Source organism: Osmia lignaria, chromosome 13 (assembly GCF_051020975.1).
Source record: "Osmia lignaria lignaria isolate PbOS001 chromosome 13, iyOsmLign1, whole genome shotgun sequence".
Classification (NCBI taxonomy): domain Eukaryota; kingdom Metazoa; phylum Arthropoda; class Insecta; order Hymenoptera; family Megachilidae; genus Osmia; species Osmia lignaria.
In genome coordinates, this window is record NC_135044.1 from 4489982 (window position 1) to 4511877 (window position 21896).

The 21896-nt window shown below is 35.0% G+C and overlaps 1 protein-coding gene across 3 annotated transcripts in view; it reads left to right on the plus strand.

Moving 5' to 3' along the window:
* Dh31-R (Diuretic hormone 31 Receptor) overlaps positions 1 to 21896 on the plus strand; it is a 63922-nt gene that overhangs the window by 1089 nt on the left and 40937 nt on the right. For 2 of the 3 annotated variants that reach the window (XM_034319906.2, XM_034319909.2), the window contains exon 2: positions 12546 to 12592. In XM_034319906.2, the coding sequence (XP_034175797.1) occupies positions 12575 to 12592 (18 nt within the window). In that variant the 5' untranslated portion in view covers positions 12546 to 12574. Of the gene's footprint in view, positions 1 to 12545; positions 12593 to 21642; positions 21704 to 21896 lie in introns of all 3 variants that reach the window. The other variant, XM_034319907.2, reaches the window with a different exon arrangement.

Consider the following 21896-nt stretch of genomic DNA (forward strand, 5'->3'; position numbering starts at 1 on the left):
TGTTGTACACGGTACATATACAATGTTAGGTTTACACATACTCTTTTACAATTCTTCATGAAAGAATTCGCTCTTGGTTCGTAAACTTGGATGTTTAGTAACCGAACGTGTACGCGACCTTCCGTGTTTTGAAGGGAACTACAGTAAGTTGAAACTCGTAAAACCGAAATACATAGGTGTACGACGTAAATAGGTTAAAGCTTGTAGAGCAAATACGGCACCTGAACGGATTAATTAATTTGCATTCATTCTGATAGGACATAGTTTAATAAAATACTATATTTATGTATGTTTGTGTAAGCAATAGAGTTTCGAAATTATTAATTACTCCATTTAAAATAAAACGATTACATTGCAATTTATCACACGTTGAATGTCACAGTGAAAATGGATATTTGTTGCAGAACATATTTGAGTTTATTATTATTAAGTCTAATTATTATTAAAAATAGAAATGGTTAATTTTTAAATTTCAAATTTTAAGCTTTCTATTTGCTATTTTACACTATTTGTAGAATAACAATATTATTTATAATAATGTTTTTTTTATTGTTTTCTTTTAATTATTTAGTCACATGCGACCCCCGTGGCATTTAAAGTGCTAAATTAGTATTCTTTCTTTGAGAATTAAAAATTGTAATTAATAGAATCCAATTATTCTGCACTTTAATTCGGTTAAGGATTACTGGAATGGTTTCTTAATGGAAGTTCCAAACTTGTTCATTCCTCTGAGTTTCTAAAGAAAAATGAATTTCACCCAGTTAAAGTTTAGTCGAGACTCCATTGTTACCCATCAGATTTTTAGTCGTTTGATTGTTTCCCACTCGGTACGTATTTCGAACTTTCTTATTCACACCGGAATAGCAACAATAACAACAACAAAAATCAAAGAAATATTGAAAATAAAATTGTTTAAGGTAGTACTTTAACTTTCTTGAATACATCAGTCAAAATGTTATATCGATGTGCTTCTTACTTGGCAAGGGTTCACTGAATTCCAAATGGGTTATTCAGATCATAGACAAGGGTTAATTCTTTATCGTTGGTAGATCGGAACTTCGTTGCATGCACCTTCTTATCATCGTCGCAGCTCGACCTTTCGTTTCTGTTTTTCTTCTCGTGTCTCGTACCTTTAAAATAACGGAAAATCATTGGTTACTGTCGAGCTAGATTTCCTTGATAAGGAAATGCAGTACGGTGGATATCTTTATAGATTAATTTCACCCTAACGCGCACCTTTAAATGAAATAAATTGTAGGAGAAATTATTCAGGGGAACGAGCAGCGACGCGTGATTCTTTGCAAGTAGAATACGACGGTAATGATCAGCCACCTTTGGCTCGAGCAAATTGCCTTATTAACAACACCTATTACAACTTTTTTCAACGAACATTTCCTGCCGATTATACCAGATCATGGTTAAGATTTCACCGTGAAATTTAATGCGCGATATTTTCCAAACATTTATTTCGCGTGCATGAAAAATATATTTATCGTCGTAGATAATACTCGAAGAAAATTCATTACTCACACGAACGATTAATTTTTCAATTGTCAGTGTAATATCTTTTTGCAATTTGCAATTTTAATTTCCTATGCATTACCTACCTTACAATATTAATGTTACTCAGAATTACAATTTTTCTTCTTTCCAATTAATTAAATTCAATTTATGGGACTGATCAGTGGTGATCTCCACCGCGTTCTATATGTTAATCATTTAATTAATTAGAAATTCTCAGCACTGCTTATCTCTACAATATTGAACGGGTTAATTATGCAAATAATTGTAGATAATATCTATCCTTGTTTATCGCCTCGTAAGAAAGTTCGTGTTGAACAGTGTTCGTATAGGGTTGCGTAAAATAAGATTTTTAATCGGACATCTGGCGAAGGTTGTCCGCCACTAATTGCTTCTTGGTTAGGCTTCAATTAAATCTCAATTGGCTATCGACTAGCGTTTGGTCAAATCTTGGTTAACCACGAGTCGAATCTTTGTTCCTGGTCTGGCTGTAATTAGATTCAAGTCGACTTCCAGTTAGTTTTGAAGCTACCACATTCAGCTAGAAAATCCGATTATCTTCGTTGTTCTAATTATCATTCTTACGTCTTTACCTTCCCTAGGGTCATCATTTCAATTAAATACCATTTTATTTCATTTCCTTTGCCAGGTTCACAAATTTCATAAAATAGAGGATTATATAAATTTTACAGTAGAGCATAGTTAGTTGAAAAATATATGGAATTTTAAAAATTAATTCAGATATTCCGTATTGATGGGCCTTCTTTCCTCCACGGTCAGTCTCCTAGAGGACACCGAGGGGGAAGGATGGGACCCATGTACAAGTTTCATCTTAGCAAGAGAAAAGTTTTCGTTTTATCGATAAAAGTGTATCGCTGACGGTTAATTGATAGGTCGTTTTAACGTACCGTTAGCGAGATTCACGTTGCACCTCTGCACGCTTGGTATGATGAAGAGAATGCAGCATCAGGTGCTCTCACGGTTAATGGCCATGTTGAGAGCATTATTGGCTGACCTTCGTTGTATCTCTTCATCTTTGTTCCCGACACGTGTACTTCCACGGTCAAAATAAACGTGGTTTACATCAATCGACCTAATTTCGAACTTTCAAAGCTTCCTTGTCGTGTCTCAATGCGAATAACCCCCGGGCAAATTTGCTAGACGGGACCCGTTTAATCGATGCTTCAATTAATTGCACTCAGACGATGTAGTATTCAAATTATATCCCTCAGGGATGTTTCTTGGATCTTATCTTGGATTTATCTACTTACTAATGCTCTCTTTTTATCGATACACAAGAGGGGGTTAAGTAGTTTCAGAAATTTGTTTAGAAATTAATTTTTCATCGATGGGAGGTAGTTAAATTTTTGAAATTTCAAATAGAATCAAATAGAATCACAACCGGGTTGATTTATTTTAATTTTCTTTGTGAACTGGAAGATCTGATTTATACTCTGATAAAATTAATACACCGAAGATAAATCTAACAATAAGTCGCAGTAGAATATAGAAATTGATTTAGCATGGATATTTTGGAAACGTTTGATACAAATCTTTCGGCCGATAAATTCAGGGAAATAGGTCGAGGGAATATGTGAAGTTCTCGTACGAAGAGAGTTAACGCGATGATATCATGCAAGGGGCTTAGGATCGGCAGAGGTCAATGAAATTTTCTCATAAACTAGAAGGCCACTAATAGAAAATTCACTGATGATTTCTGCTGAAAGTAACGAGGATCAACAAGATGTAGGATCGTCTGTCGTCGATTTTAGGAGCTGATGTAACGTTTTGCAGGATTTGTAAGATGAATTACACGTCCCAAGGCGAATCCTCCATAGTAGACGCAAATTCATTAGCTCGTAAACCGATCGTCGGATGTTTATTAATGTCATGTTGGTTGCTGCAGCTTTTCTCATTAAACTTGCATTCTTCTCCCACTTGCATTCTTCTCGTTGCACTTCCAGACCTTTCACGATGCACTTTAAGAGAATTTATGTTGCCCTTAGAAGCAGTAATAATTCAAAGTATTTCTTGCACCATTTTTTCAAACATTATTTTTGCAATGTATGAAAATGTTCCCTTCGGAAATTATTATATATTTCGAGGTTCTGCTAGAAGAAAGATACTTGGCGATTATAAACAATTGTAATTGGAGAAATGGATGGTTAAACGGAGTTTAGACACGAAACGTGTAATTTTCTTTACAATGCGATACATACGGCTAATCGATAGCCTGGTTTCGATAGGATTGTTGCACATGCGGTCGCGTACTATCGAATAAAGACGAGGGAAACTGGGAAACCCTTTGGTTAGCTCCTCTTTTTCCCAAGGGAACCTCTCGTCTGTGCAAGAAGCATCCTCCTGCACGGAAGCGGTGATAACGCGTCAACAGACCATATTCCCTTTCTTTATTTGCTTTCGAGAACTCTTGCCTGGTCATCTGACCGTCTTTCACTGGCAACGAATAAAAATAAACCTTCCTAGTACGAAGCAGCTTCCTGCACTTTCCTCCGCCTGTTTGCAAATGTTTTGTACTTTCCTTTCGAATTATTTATTTGAACTTGAATGCAGTTACTTCCAGACACGGAAGTCGATGTAAAACGCGCAGTATTTTACTGCTCTATCATTTTCTATTCTCGATTTGAAATATTTTATGCATTCTTTAAAAAATCGTAATTACACCTTAATTAATTATTGCTCGATATTTCCATTTACAATTACGTTAGAGAAATAAGTATGTTTCTAAAATTGAAATTTCTATGAAATACTTGATGTCCACTCGCGATCAAATCATACTTCCAAGGGAAAATAGTGATATTCCGTGTTTCCACCCTTTCCCGCAGGCGTCCCTGGGGAAAATGACAGAGTAGCGAATGAGACTTCATACAATTTTAAGCGAGAAAATTTGAATTAATATTTGAATTAATTATTTCAACATATAATATTATTTTCTTTCTAAACGACTTTTGACATTAATATCATAAAAATAAGGATTTTGAAAATTCTCCCTTCCCTTATATCACTATTTTCCTAAAGGAAGTCTGATTTGATCGCGAAGGTCCATAACGACGTGGCAGAGGGTTGATACACACTGGATAAAACGAGTTAAATACAGATTCATTAAAAACACAAGAGGTACATTAATCTTTATTTTCTTCGATACATTAATCTTTGTTGATCGACGATTAGTCTAACAGAATAAATGAATCGTTTCGAAGGGTGCTTTCTTGGAATGAACCGAGTTTCTCTTCCCCAGGAGAATTGTATTCCCCTGTATAAGCTTGATGATAATTCAAATCTATTGATGAACGAGGAAATCTGTGCTACCCTGTTGTTTTCAGTTTAAGCAACCCCAGAGTTTTAATTATAATTACAATAAAAGGTTTGATACTTCATTTCTAAGAAAACAGGGGATATTATTTCCCTTTTAGCGGTTTTCGTTGAAGTCAATTGAAATTTCGTTTCGTTTATTCCTTTGATACCTTTGTAAATAATTCCATTATCGTTGTGAAAGATTGAGAAGTTGTAACGTCTTTGTGTCGTGCACTGAAATACATGCACTTCGTTCTAAAATAGGGTAGAAGAAACAAACGAGAGACCAGAGAATAAATATTTCCACGCGTAGAATGCTTTCTTAACGAAAAATAGACAAGAACTATTGATTGGTTAATGAACAATGATTATTTGCTTTTGGCGATCAAGAACACTGTCTTTGTTTATCGAGTTGTTTCAATTTCATGTAAAAATATCTCTTTCGAAATATTTATAGATTTTATTTATCGAACGATCAATTAATTAAAAATTTGTTCCATAAATTTCATCGAAATCTATATCATCTATAGCTATTCCATCTGATAGTTGATCTGATTTTATTTATTCGAAGCTCAATCTAGAGGCATTTTATCGACGAATCTAAATTGAACATTGCCGATTGGACAAGGCTATTATTAAAATATGAGATCGATTCCACATTGTTTCCTCGCGCTGAAAATTTTGTTGCATTAAATCGTAAACTACAAGATCAAGCACTGCCGTAGAGCTATAAAGAATGTTTTAATAAAAATATTTTATTCTTCGTGTGTTTCCAATTTGCTCACGACATATTCCAATATTTTTAGAATCTCTCATATTGTTATAGTTCGCTAGAAAAATACCGAAAAATGTGTCGAAATTAAAGTGAGCAAATAAAAAATTGTTGTCACTGATATATGTATTGTCATTCGTAAGCGTACGATTTCCTCTTAAAAATTGGATCTTTAACATGACGGGAAAGAGAAGAGAGTGAAATTTATTTTGCAATGAGCCTGGTAATACGAATTTATGGCTGTCTTCAATTTACTACGATGCTTTTTTCATGTCGAGAGATCGGCATTATTACATTTCAACTACCTGCAAAGCTCGCGTTTTAAAATATTGTTTGCCTTCAACATAGGCACTTAATGGAATATTTCAATCAGTAGAGTGTTATAATTCGTCGAAATGAAATAACAAATTGAAAAAGTCCGATCGTAACTCACCATGGGCAAACAAGTAAAACATAAATTATTGCATTCTATTATAATATTCAGGGTCAGCGTGACCTCGATAAAATAGAAAAAATACAACCACTCTGTGTCGTTCAAGAAGATTTATTCAACGATACGATGGAGACTGGAGGAACCATAAAACATGTGACTCACCAATCGTTGACTTGTATCACTGAATTCACAATCCGCCTCGATGTTAATTCTGTTTTTCGATCAATCATTATAATTCTGGTACGAGGTTACGATTTTCCAATCGTTTTTTTACTCACATTTATACCTCATTTGTATCACGTTCGTGTAGAAATTCTAAATCTGTGAAGAATCGATCTTAAACAAGGAAAGCACGTTTCAAAGAATTATTTCGAAAGAATTCCATTCGGCGGAGATTTGTCACGAAAAATTGATCGCGAATTCCTCGGCAACGGTTCGAAAGAAGGTTTTATCTGACTGTTGTAGCAAATATCTTCAGCTTTCAGCAAATATCGGTCGCATTGAAAGACCTAAGAAGAATAGTCCCCGCGGTGCTTTACAGCCGATTCAAGACGTGATTTTAAACTGAATAGAACGCTCGTTTAAACCGCTGTAAAGCTTTTCACGAGTGGAAACTTTAATTAAACACTTGGCGAATCTTTAATTCGAACGTTCCCATTCACCTTCCGACACGAACTTTTTCATTAGGCTCGGTAGCCTTACATTCGATAAGGAATCACGAAAGCAATTGATATTTATAACTGGCGTTCAACGAATAACTTATTTTGAATAAGAATTAAATAAACCGAAGTCATTAACTAATTATTGATTGATATTTAGTTACCAAAAAAGCATCGCGAATAATTTCGAAGTGAATGATTTATTCAATGATCTCGACCAGATGCGTTTCATTGGTGAAAATGAAATTAAACGGGAAATTTCGACGATCCATTTGCCAAATTGATGGGTAATGGAGATATTAATTTAGTGGTGATATTTTAATCGTTATCCGCGTTTTTAACGACGTTTCAGGAATGGATATATCGAAACAATTTATTTTAATAGAAATATATTATAACAAATTTTCTGAAGGGTATTAAACTTAGCTACGAAAGTTAAGTTTTCGAAACAAACCATCAGATTTTCAGCTGAAAACGAGTGCAAATGAAATAATTTTATAGCTACCCTCTGAACGCTTTGCTTAATTGAAATCATTCCAGCTCTATTAAACGTAGCGTTCTCGGGAAATGAGCTTTAGAAGCGGGATTGGTCGAGAATGAAACATGACAAAGTTATAAATTTATGTTTGTATAAATGAATAGGAAAGGCTCAAGCTAATTGGGCGAGATAGTCGGGAATATTTCAAAATTATTTATTTGTCAAAAAATAAAGTCTAGAACGAATGTCACAACTTGCGTATGCTCGGATTGAAAATGTCCAGAAAAATGAAATGAATGCATGTGCTTGCACATAAATAACACTGAAACAAATTATGACTCGGTGAGTTGATGCTGCTCGTGAGAGCGTTATTTGTTAAAAACAATGGGCAGGGTGTATTTTTCATTTTTCTGTGCTGCTATATTCGTCCGTGTAATGATATGTATTTCTTTTAATCGCATCTGATGCATTAAACATTTCCTGACAGCGGTGAAAAATAACTGAAAAATAAAATATGGGAATGTCACTTGTGGCTCGACGGTGTAAATTGTCACTGCGAGCTCGAGTAAACGGGCTTTAGATTTATAAATTTATCAATTTTATTCGTCGATCAGGTTTAACTCTCTCAGGACAAAAAATTCATTGGACAAAATTAAATATCGACGAATGGATGTGATTTTCGTATTACGCCGGAAGTAGAAGAGTTTAAAAAATGTCAAGGGCACCAATTGCTAGGTTTTTTTATTCTCTATAAAAAAGTATTAAGATAGTTGGGTGGAAAATTGATTAATTCGAAAGATATCTTAGGGAGAAGTTGAGGCTTATTTGTTGGGCTCCTCCCTAGGCTATCCCGGTCTCTCCTTGAAATATCTTCCAAACCAATCAATTTTCGATCAAAATACCTTAACACTTTCTTATAGACAATAAAAAAGACTATCAACTGGTGTCCTCGATATCTCTGAAACGCCTCTGTTTCCGGATTAATACACGAATCAAGCGATGTTTCACTCGATACCGTTTAATTTTTCCAATGAAACTGTTTTCTATCTTTGGAGCAATATCACTGGTGACCTTTCCTTTCCCGGAAATTTCTAGTTATCAATTACGAAAGACACGTTCCATGATCAAAGGAAATGCGAATTAACGCGTTGCTGCCTTGCTCGTTCGGATCGAGAGCAGCCTTTGGCAATCGACAAAATGCACCTCGAAGTTGTTCATGCCACGATAAATCCGTGAATTACATCGTTGACGTTGTTCGGCCGCAGCTGAAATAATAACACAGTTCCACCCGGGAATGTTTTATCCAGCTGATAGGTAAACATTGATTTTCGAATTGATGTTCCTTCGGATTGATGTGTTCGACGTCGATCCGTATAAACTGGTTTTATTAGCCGTTTCAATGTTATTTTATTTGACATGAGATCAACTTTTAACGTCTCTGTGAAAGCTCACTTTTTTCTTTTTTTCATTACAAGTGGTTTCGTTTGATGTCTAGTAAGAGTTTTTCAATCATTCTCTTTTTCATGTTTCCTGTCTAAATAATTGAATATCGTAGGTACGAGTTGTTTTTTTTCGGTTAAAGTTTCCTGATCGACACAAAAGAAATCAGTAAATGATTAATAACGAGAAAGGAATTTCTTAATTCCTGCTGCTACAGAGATTTCATAAGATTAAGTGAGATTAATCAGTGGATTCAGTCGGTAGCTAAAGGCGATTATAAAATTCATTACGTATTGAAATTTGGGATTATAAATAATTAATATTGTATCACTGATAGATGGGAGAAGAGATTGCTATAGATGTTACTGGTGATCCACCCTTCAAATTTTGTATAATTTATTAATTAACGCGTCGAATATTAAAGGCTACCAATGACCAACGCCACAATTCCGTATAATTCAATAATAATTCAAAGAAAAGAATGTTATATAATGCGATAAAGAAAATTCCGAGGAATAATCATCGTTTACTGGTGAATATTTGTCGAGGATGAAATATACGAGGTCTCAGGAGGATCGTAGTTTGATGCCATAAGCTGTTTCATGAACGCAAATCAATTTGTATTAGGAGTCGTACGTTCTTCACCCTTTAACAACCCCGTTTGACCCATCACGATTTAATTACGTCCTGTTGGAGTCTCCTCCGAAAGCACTTTCATTCATACCCCTCTGATCGTGCAAATTGAAATTAATATTACGCGATCAAGATCTTGTTGAAAGAAAAAACTTGACTGGTTCGAATCAATCTTTCGGGCTATTATTTCTGTTACACGGCTGATTGGGCTTTATCGATTTTTAGATTAAAATGAATCAATTGTGGAATGAAAATTTTGCAAGGGAATATTTGCTTTCCCTACTTCGTTGTAACAACACCCAATCATTTGACAGGATGAGCTTTATAATTTTCCCTTCAGCCAAGTTTAATAACTGTCCGTGTCGTTCTATGGGACATTGTTGTGTCAGGTATAACACCTGTTACTTGTCACTTCGTTAAGGTAAACGCATCAAATTTCTTTAGATTGGATCTTGAGATTTCCTTACTTGTGCTTTTGTCGACCCCTTTTCGTGTGATTGCACGAGAGATAAATTAGTTTTATGTATCTATGTAATATAACATTCCATTTGAAACAATTTTTTCCTGAATTTACATTTGGCGATTTTACAACCCTCGATAGTAAAAATTGATCCTGAAATGTCTGACCCAGGGAAACGAGGGATTTGATGATAATTACTTTCGTTACGGTACTGAACGAGTTGTTAAGTCACGATAGAATCATCAAGACGATCCTTTCATAGATCTTTCAAAGTATCAAAGAATTGTTAAGTCAACCTAACCCTTGTTACAGTTGATAGAAAAAAATTTTCACGATACCAGCAGCTGGTGGATATTGGAGGTGGTGAATGTACTCTGTTCATAAATGCTGAGTAACAGACGGATCGATTCAACGTCCGATACAAATGCAAAAGCGAGCATGCACCTAACCGCTAGAGGAATTTTATGGAAATAGTGAAAAGGTTTTTACAAGTCAGAACCTCCACTGGGGATTTAATAAACGTGTAGCAAGATAGTTGATGTTTCGTTTCAGCGAGCTTCATCGGTAAATTCCATGTAACAGAGATGCTGTATAAATTTAAGGCTTCTCGTGGAAATTTTAAAATAGATGATAAGCACAGTTTTTTATTTTGATTTTAAGTTTTCATTACTGTTGTACGTTAAAGGGTTTCGGTTGAAAAAATCGTAATAATGGAATATAGAATTTCCATTCTATTTTCAAAAATGGAATATAGAAATATCATTGTTATTTATTATACATCGTGTAGAAAGTTTCTTTAGAATGGAAAAAATAACGTGGAAAAACAGCACCGCGATTGAATCCGTGTGGTTTTTTGAAACTTTTATTTTTCTCGGTTTCTGGGTATGACGAGCTTTATTCAGAGCCGAAAAAAGAATGCCATTGTAAAGTTGATGGTTGGAAGTCTGCTAAATCTCAATACTTTCTTATGAATGGTAGGACCCGTTTAATGTAGAGTACTTTTTGTTTACGCGAATTGCTCGAATGTAGGTAATGCATTTTATCGTCCGCAGTTTTAATAATAACCGTCTGTTTGTGCAATTATTTACAGAGATTTTTAGGTACGTGAAATTTTTCAACTTCTCAATTTTCCTGCTTTCTTACTGTTCAATTTTTCAAATTTTTCATTTTTTTAACTTTGCAATTTCTTAGTTTGCCAGCTTTCCCACTTTTCAATTTCTCAGTTTGCCAAATTTCCAGCTCTTTAGTCTTGCAATTTTCCAATTTCCGAATTTTCAAATATCTCGATTTCCCATACTTTGTGATGTTACAAATTTTGTAAACTTACTTCTTTTATTGATTTTCAATCACTGGGAACACTTAATTCCTGGCGGCGCACCCTAAGAGAATTTCAAGTCAGACACACTCGGTTTTTTCTCCATCCTTGTTGTCGTAAATCAATTTTAACATACACACTCGGGACGTTTATCGACGTGAAGCTTTTTTCTCTGAATCGTTCACTCGTTGACCCATCCTCTCAGGATATTTTTTACTCTGTTAACCTTGTAACAGTGATTTGTTTTCCGTTGAAAAGTGTCGGTGATATTCGAGTTATTAAAACTGTCAGAAACCATCGAGAGCCAGTGAAAACTCGATGGAAAATTGTTGCGCCGACGTGTTTCTGGCGGAGAAGTATGATTTTCGAGTTTGTAGAAAAAAATATTTAGCTCCAATGACGCAGGTATCCTGTCGGTTGTGCTCTGGTGATGAATGGCGAATTGCTGATGGAAATTGTGGTCGGTAGTTAATTCGTCGAAAGTTGGCTGAGAGCCAAAAACATCGTACCGTGAAATCGTAATGTTCCTAGCGAAACTGTATCATTTTTTTTTCCCTCCTCTTGAAATCGAACACCATTTCGCGTGAACTCGATTCCTCTTTGAGGCTCAGATTCGAGAGTAACATAATTAGTCGAGGTCGAATTTTGTCTCTCGAAAAGCCTAGCTGGAGCGATCGTAAATTGTATTAGCTATGGATATTGGGCGACGCCTGACCCACACCTACGAAATAAACGCAAGTAGGCTTCGGCTAAAATTAGGTGCTTCAATTTTCGAATGAAAGAATTTTAATGATAGGAAATAAATATTTCAAATAATTTTTGTAAAATATTTTCTTTCTTTGTTATCCGCTGAATGAAATTATTCGATATCCTTCATTACAAAATATCCTGATTGAAATACGCCATGGAATAATACATGAGTTTAATTCTGACCCATTGTTGGATAAAACTGACAATCAGTTATTTTGTATTGGAAATAATAATGAGGTGTGTATGCTGTCGTTTTGCTGAAGGTTTAAGCTTTAAACTGATGTGGCGTATTAGTTATTTTCGGCAAATTTTCTGTCATGAATTTCTGTTACAATGGCTGTCTTGGGAGAATTCGAAGAATTTTAAACTCACAATTTCATTCTGATAGAATCTTTTGACGTTGAAATCGACGAGGTTGGAAACGCATCGTTCTTCGAAAGCAACAACATGATGTAATTTCAGTAAACACTTGAAAGTTTGATTAAATTTCGAAGCAGCTGCTCGACTTTGATAACTTCATCGACCACCATACGTATACGCGTATTAACGTTAACGTCCGCAATAATATTGCTAATAAACGCGAAAACGAAAATGATGTTTCCCTAGCAGTGGGAATAGAACGGGAGTAAATACACTTCCTCTTTGTTTCCATCAATAACAGCATACATTGTGAAATTCAGTTGAAAATTAGTTATTTCTTTGAATTATTTGCATAAATCAAATGAATATTTTGTTGCAGCAATGAATAAATTTATATATTTCTTTTTTTCAGGGTACATCACAGTTCATCTGCTGATTAATATGGACGTACAAACAGAGGTAAGCGTGCATGTGTTATTTTTAATCTGGAAATAGATAATGTTTGTTCATAATTGGGATAATAACCGGCAAACAGAAATGAAACGGAACATGTTTTGTTAGTAAATCAATTAAACCGTGTTATCGGTGTTGAATTAGCGCACCGTCATTAATCGCATAACAGTAATGTAAGTGTGCCAATTCTTGAAATTAGAACACCATTTTAATACGATTATTAGGAAAATAAATATAAAGCAACTTTGTCTTATATTTGAAAACTTTTCAAAGAACCGGAAACGGACGATGGTCGCTGCAAAATTATTCTCGCTTAAGACGCAAACGTAAAGATGATGAAGTAAACAAACTAACGAGCAAACTCATTTTCATTCATGATTCTTAGCTACGAGTTTAAACACGCTGAATGAACATAAACCCCGCGTTATCGTACCGTTTACATTTTTCATGGTTTCTTCTCTTGTCACTTAATTTAAAAGACAGTGTCCATTAAAAGCCAGTCAGTGAATTAATGCAATTTTCACGCGTTATCTTTGTGCATAATTTGTTAGAACAAAGTTAATGTAAATTTCGATGATAACCGTAGAAAAGAGGGAATTTAAATTATTAATATCCAGAAGTTCCTATTTAATAGTTACGGTTATTGCAATATATTTCAATGTGCAGTAAAATTTATTTAACAAATAAATGTTCGGTAATGAATTGTCAAATGTTGACAATTCGAGGGTTAATGGACGATAATCGACGTTGATCGGTGAGGCATTTAATGAGATTCGCATATCCTCTCTGTGTTCCATTAATTACGACATCGACGAAGTATGGTCAGCTCACTTTGCTGACTATGAACATTGTCAGAAATGTCGGCATCGGAGAGAATATTCGAACCTGATTCCTCATTAACGGGAGAGTCTCTGATAGCAGATGATACACGTTCGTAATTGCATCGTGGTACATGGAAAATGTGAATTTCGCGGTGAGGGAAGCTAGAAACACTGATGTAACACAGGAAAATAAAACGATTTTAAGAGTGCAAGGCGTGACAGTGTAAAATCGAAAGCATTTTATTTCCTGTTCCTCTGGCTAGAAAATCGTCACCAGAATGAAGTGAATCCAAGAAAATGTAGAATGGAGTTTTAGTAATTGACTGGCTGTTTGCAAACGACAGACGAGGTACAGCCCCACGATTAATAGCCGTCAAAAGCGTACGTCGTTTGCCGGTATTTCGCCTTTCAACTAGAATTTCTCCCCTGTGGTTGCCAGGATACCACCCTTAAACTCTTCTCCTTCGCTAGTCAACTAGATATCCGTTGTTCGTAATTAATTTGAATAAGACAAGTGGTTTTTTCCGATATACCGAATATAATCGTTTAAGAAGAATTTTTAAGGATACGATTAATCAATAAATCTCGATAAGATCAATCAGGTTGTCTTCGTTCAATATTTTAACTGTATAACAGAATCTGCTACTTCAACTTTTTGCTATATTTTTAGGATGTTTTTTTATTATTCTAATCAATTACAGACGTCGAATAGTGAGGCTGAAAACGCGAAAGTTATCTCTTCTCTTGAAGTAGCGCAGAAGCAGATTTTACATAAGCAGACAATTTTACATAACAACGACAGCGAATTTATGAGCGCCGTGAATTGCTTTATAAATTATTCATACGTAGCAACAGTATCTGAAAAAGATAAATATATCCGGTCGAATGTTTCTCTATTAAAATATAGTAGAATAAAGATAAGGGCGGAATTGAAATAGTATCTTTACGGGAACATTATACTATCTTGTATATATTATAACTAATGTATCTTGAAAAAGTAGATACAAAAAATATTTTATTTATGATTCTACATTACACTTCTTATATATATTTTTTTTCTATAAACTAGAAAACAATAACCTTACTAATTTAAATAATTATTCCCTTGATTGATTGATTGATTGATTGATTGATTGATTGATTGATTGATTGATCGATGGGCAGAACATTTGCATAAACCGAGAGAAAAACAATGAAAATTCCAATCGAGGTGAATTTCAAATTAGAAAATTATACAAATCAGGTATCATCATTATTCATCTTATTATTTATGGAAGATACATAATGTTTTTGTTCATTCTGAGATGAGTATCTTTGTTCAAGTTTTTCAATGTTCTCTGGACTGGGTTAACAAGCAGTTACAGAATGAGAGGAAAGTAATAAAACTTTGGAATTTTCATTTAATAATCCTCTCTGGTTTTGTTACGATCGTTGCAAGGACATCTAAAGAAAGATTGTGGAATGTGTATCGGAAAAAATCAATTACATATCAACTACTAATTCAATTATACCATTATAATAACTTGATAAAAGTTTGTTGAAGTCGAAGGTTCAGTTTCTATTTATTTCAACTTTTATAAGTAGTTCGATACAATACTTACATAAATTGAATGGAAATATATTTTAGCGTGAGAAATTCTAAAAGGACAATATAGAAATATTATTACTACTATTGTTACTACGCGTTTCACTTGCAACTTTACACGAATTGCGATTTAAAAGGACCGCGAAGTCGGAAATAGCGATAGAGAAAGACTTATGCAACGGAAGTTGCCAATAAATTGTGATCGTGATCGTGATCGAGACACGGGCGGCAAACGATCAATCACCGGCGTCTGACCGAGAATTTTCTCGCTCTACTCGAACAAACAAGAACGTAATCCTATTCGGATCGAACGATGAAAAAAAGCGTTGTTCGTCGAAATACGGAATTCCCTTGAAACCGATTTATCTGCGAGTGTGTCGAATGCATAGGAACGCGATTACTGAACAAACTGGCTATCCGGAGGCACGAAACTCATCGATGCAAGAAATCGTTTCACGGATGACGATCTAGGATAGATCGAATAGGATGCAGAACTAATTAGCAGAAGATATGAAATAATTGGATAGATGTAGTTTTTTTCTCATTAGCTTATATGAATAATCAAGGAGTTGATTAGAGTCTTCTTTATAACGAAATTGACGAGTCAATTAGCGTATCAATCACAGGTGATCGATATTGCAAATATAATTAAACCTTCGTGTAATTAATCGGATATACATCGAAGGTTTAATATAACGAACTTTTTACATAAATTTCTATTTTTAATAAGTACGTGCAGAGAATTTAAGAATTCAAAGAATAGCGCTCGTCACTTGTCGCAGTTGCACGAAAAGCAATATTTCTGCAACGATCGTAAAAAGGAACCTCCCTTGCTGAAAGGGAGTGTGAAAGTTGTACGTGTCTCCCTCATAAACCTTCCACTTTCCTCAAATCCTCTTCGTTTCCTAGTTCCTTTACGTTTCAGCGAGAAATCTGATGGCGGTAAATCCTTGAACTCTGCCCTAATAACTGATTCTTCTTTTACTTCTTGTAAGATATTGTTACTACGAGATACTTGGATGCGATTCAAGCTTACAACATTTTATCCATTTTCGATTCTACACCGAACGTATTTTAGTTTCCCTTATCGTCTCCTCGTTATCCGTTCGTTTTTCTTGTCGTCCATTCATATAGCTGCGAAGATGTTTCCTTTTCTTTCAATTACTTTTAAATTTCTTTCTTTATCTTCTACTTTCTACATTTTATTTTCTCCGCATCGTTTGTTGTACGAAGAAAATACTAGTAATTATTTACCCGAAATTATTATCTTCCGCGTTTCCAATTTCGATCCCGTAAACACCACGTCCTTGTAAAATTTCCTGGATGTAAATTTTCCTCGGTGTAATTACCTATCGTCGAACTAATTTCCTTCCTTTGTACTCTGATGAAAAGGGGTTTGAAATAAGTGCGAAACAGGGAAGCGTCGTTTCGATGAATATTTTACCACGTTAATTCCTTTCGATTCTTTAAAAGCGAACGCATCGCGCCGCATCGAATTCGTGTTTATTCGAACGCAAAGGTAGCCCAGCATGTCTATTAATCATCGCCCGCTCGACGTGGCTTTGCTCGATTTCAAATTGCGTTTCTCGCAACGATTTCAAATCTCGTTAATGAACGTCACACTATCGATACGACCGCCCCTACGTGGCACACCGCGTTACAACAAGATTTATAAGCTGAGTCGACGAATTGTCGTCAGCTATTTGACATCGAAAAGGACTTTGATTTATCGACAGAAATAAATCGGTGATGTTTATGCGAATATGTTCTAGAAAGGTGTTGGAAAGTTTATTCCTGATGGATGCCGCTCGCGAAAGTACGATAGAAGAATTCCTCCTCTGATGGGAATAACTGTCCTTTACGTTTAATAGAGCTAAACTGTTCTCAGACGTAATAAATGGTCCTTGAAGATAGGCTGGGACGTTAACCGGCTCTCACAGTTTAAAACTTGCATGTAATCCTTCCTTTTCTTTTTTAGCAGCCTCATTTGATTCCGAGGAGGATCTCTTAATCTACTTGTGGTTAAATTAAATTAAAGCTAATCAAATAAGAATTATTCAAATATTTCTTCATTAATCTCGACGCATTCGTTACGGATATAAAAGTCTCACGCTATATCAACTTTATTAATGTTAACATAATTGAAGCAATCATTCGTATAACCAGTCTCCTGCGCATTCATTTGCACTAGGCATTTCAATAAATAGCTGATTCTATTCAACGATTTTTCACCTTTCGACGTAAACGTTCGTCTGAAAGAGCGATCGCGTCAATCTCGTTTCTGGAAGTCGCCGATGAATATGCATCAACATATTCAGACTTCTTCAGTGAATCGCATTCAATAAGTGTTCTATACGTAAATGGACAAAAGTATGGAAGCGACTAATTGAATGTTATATTTTACGTTACATCTGTAGTTTCAAAATGTTTCAGAGTTAAAATTCAATATAGGATTTCGTACAAATAGATGAAATAAAAGAGGTACTAGGAGTTTATTGATCATTTCAGTTCAGATTACATTGCAGGGTGAACAGGAAGTGGTATTGCGAAAATTAGGATACGAAGAATAGAGAAGGATATTAGAGTGGTTTTGCGGTAATAACGAGAGTTTCTACAAAGTATAAGTGTTCTTGAGGGATGAAAGTGTATTGAGAGAACGGATTTTAAACAGAAAAGCGAGTAAAACCGAAGCTTTAGATTGTAAAGATGCTGTGTAAAGAGAGAAAGCAAATTAGTTTCAGTTTGTACGCGTTAAAAATAGAATCTTATATTTCTCGTATCTCTATTTAATATCATAAAATTGTTAGAGCATAAAAAATAGATGTTTCATTCTTTGAAAACGTTTGATAATCATTTTTTTTTCGTGGAAGATGATACGTTAGGTATAATTCGAGTAACATGCATAGTTTCTTTTTTTTTTAAAGATACGTGGAGTTAATTCACGACCTAGAACCAGGGCTTTGTAGTTTAAACATTGTACGAGACACCTCTTTTAATTAAAATGGAAAGTCAAGATTCCGTGAGGCGAGAAACACAGAGACGGAAAAATTCTGATGAAATACGAGTAACTGGAAAATGTAGCTTTATTTTTAACATTCATCCTGTTAACCTGGAGCATTAAATATATTATAATTACCAGGATGACTTTTGTGAGATTCACCTCTGCTATGAATTCAGTTTAGCCGCATAATTAATGAATGAGAAAATGTTAAAAATGTACCGTTTTAATTTTGTTTTAAAACGAAAATTTTTAAACCCTAAATAAAATAGGAATTTTGAACTTTAAAATAGAATAAAATAAAAACGAAGTATCGTATAGGAATTGCATCGAGCTTGTCGCATTCACTTACGAATCGAATCATTCATCTCTGTTTCTTCCTTGATTAGAACAATCGGGTGTGTAATTCTAGAGGAAAATGGAACGCGGTGCTGCAAACAATATTGTCTTGCATGCGTTATATTTCTCGTGTCGTTCCTGCAATTTATCTTTGGAGAAAGCAACACAGGTGAGACGAGTCTGCAACGTTGTTTGAATAGCGTAGCTCACAGTTGCGACGAATCGATTTCGGTTGGGTCAAAGTGCATCCTCTTGAAATAAGCCGAAAAATTGCAACAGGTTACACGTGACATCTGTTGCTCTAACTTCTAATTATCATTGTTTCCGAAATATTTCAATTTCAGTGGAATAAACATTTCATAGTAATCAAATAAGCAGTTATAGCCAGAGAGAGAGAGTCGACTCTGTTTCTCTTAATTAAGGTTGGTGATAAAAAAAATAGAGAAACAAAAGTTTCACGCGAAGTTGAAGCTTGCAGTTATTCTTTTTCCACGAATTCATCAGCGGTTGTCAAGGGAAGCATTTGGAAGCGTGAAACAACCCTCGAGAGCCGTACTTCGTTATTATTTTTCCTCCAAATTGAATTTTTTTGCAAGCATGCTTGCTTCGTTTTGCCAACTCGTTTGTTCCGTAGTTGCCTCTAGGAATATCGCGCTATCGAGCTTGCTTGAAAAAAAAAAGAAATTCGACAAAGGAAATGAAAAAAATTTGTAATTTATTATCAACTATGTTGTTGGAGAATTTTCATTCTAAGCATGATCTTGCGTAGAAAATCTAGAACAATTGAAATATCGTGTTGTTAAAGGATTCAAAGACGATACAATCTATATCGAGGGAAACAGTAGTGTGTCTCGTTCATTTCTGCAGTTAGAAATCAGATCGAAACTGGTCTGCTGATAACGCCACGTCGAATTCGACGTTTACATACGAGACGCGTGTAAATGTCGTTCGCGTGACATGTAAAAGCTCGTATCGGTAACACGTTTCCCTTACAATCTATCACGTCAACCGCATGCAAAACCATGAACACAGTGTTCTGTGAACGGTAAAGAAACGTTGGAAGGTTTTCTAGAAAAATCGTACCAGTTAACAGGCAACTACTTTCCTCGAAGCTCGTTGAATCAATTTGACATTAATTAGAAAATTCACGAGTAATCATACGCTTCGCCTAATGTTAGTTCTATCGAACAGACTAATTTCAAAGTTTTCATCCACGCGGTGAATTTCCATCGCGAACGTAGAATTGTAGGAGTTAGAAATTTCATAGATTATATTCGTGACGGGAACGGCGATTCCACTTATCCGACGATTTGCCAGCATCTAATCGGTAGGGACAATTTGTAACGTGTCGGCGATTTCAATCTATCGAGCCTGTTGTATGCGTTTCTCTGTCTGTCGGCCAGCCAGAGGTAATATTCAACATCGGTTGACCTTCCTGTAAAACAGACACGGATGTTTCCTGTGTTTCGCAGCGCGACGGTCATCAACCTGTTAACAGGGTCATTTTTCAAAGAGAAATTACCCCTTTTTCCGCGTGTAATCAAGGATGTACAAAGAGGAGCTAACGAAATGTGCATATTGATATTAACACGTTTAATGTACGAGTGAAAATTGGTATTTTGTCAATTTTAATAAATGATTGCGTGGAACGCTAGGGTCGCGAATTTAGCTGTCGACCTAATAACCCAGTACCTTTGGTTCTCCGTTCGATTTCTAAATGTATCGACGAGAGGTAGCCGATATAATAGCATAATTGGAACGCATGTGGCGTACAAATGCGAAAATAAAACCGATAATGTGTTCAAGGTAAACCGACGAGTCTTTCAGTCTTTATGTAATTCGTGCATTTTTATTCTCCGCATCGAAATAATTTGTAATTTATATTAAATTAATTATCCTGTTACTGTTATATAATTATAATTTTGTAAAAAAACCTCGAACGTATATTTGCAATTAGCTCCAATAGAAGTTGATTAATCGATTGATCACCGTTCGATTCCTTCGTCGGCAAATATTCAGCAATCACTGTCGACACGGTACCAGCTCTAATTACAGCTAATTTTAGTTAAACGCTTTAATTACTTAATACATCAGCCAGGTTAATTTACTCCCCTTTCAGATTCGACACTGAAATTGTATCTCGAGTTTTCATTAGGAATTTTAATGACTTTATTCGATGCTTCTCCACATTTCGTATCTCGTCAATCAATTAAATGAAACTTTGAATAAACTATCAGATTTTATATTTTTATCGAGAGATGCTCTCATGTTTTTTCGTTTGTAGCCAATAACCGAAACGTTGGAAACAATTTTATTGGGACGAAAGATGGCCGGCTAGTTCTCAGGTTTCTTTCGCAAACTTCCTTTGGAAAATAAATCTGGTGGGATCGATCGTTTGTATACACCGATGCGGCGAGGGTACGCCAAAACTTGCCACTCAATTTTCGTCTAGGAACGGAAGTTCCACATCGCTGTGTAACATATCGTAACCGGTCTCCATTTCCCTAGGTAAATGAGACGCAAAAGGGAACTTTGAAGTTCCGTAACTGCTTTAGCCAGGTCACAACTGTGATGTCTTAATTGCAAACGTGTTGTTGTTACCGATCAAATAATCATTACAATTTTTAGGGGATGAAAACTTCTATTTCCCTTACTGATTCGTCCTTAAAATATTTTGGTATGCAAAGTTTAACTGTCATTATTAAAATGGGTAGACCAGAAATTGTCCACATCTCAATTAATAATCAAATAGGAATATTAATTATTTTTTGATCAGATTCCTTCGTATTAGAGATCATTCTAATGAATCAATTAAATGTCTATTATTATTTTATAATATGGTATTATTGAACGAAATTAATACATTTGATTGAGTAGTTAATAGACCAATGGTCCATTAAAGGGTTCTCGATCAATAAGTGACATTAGTCTATTAATAGACTTCCAGTTGGTAGACTGTACGTTGAGGTCAAAGTTTATTGGTTTTCTATCACTCATGTTGATAAAGGAACGTTATATAAATATAAATCTGGTCTTGAAATTGAGTTAGTAAAATGATCTAAAACAAATACATTTTCATTTGTTCCAAGAGAACATCGAAACTTTAGTTCATTCGTTAAATCCTGTTTGAAACTGGAATACTGGATTAGAAATTTTGTTGTGGTTTCGAAAGGGGATCAGAAACTCGTTAGAAATTCCAAAGTTTCTCTGAGATGGTGAGGAAAAAAGAAGCGACGATGAATATCGATTTTCAATTAGAACGAACCATTCAATTAACGAATTGCTAATTTCTTTCGTTTTCTTTCTTTTTTAGTTTCAAATGTTTTCGTGTCTTTCACGGCCTATTTAGACCACTCGTTCATCTGGACCAAACGGTAATTTATTTATGTTTATACAATCTTCTTCTTATTAACAGATTTTCTTAAAATGATTTTCTTCTAACAGATCTAACAGATCAATTGTCGTTAATACTCCAATTAATCTTCTATAAAAAAAAAGAACTAATAATCCTCAACACTCTAACACATTTGTAATTATGAGAAATGTTTGCATTTCTTCAAAGAAACT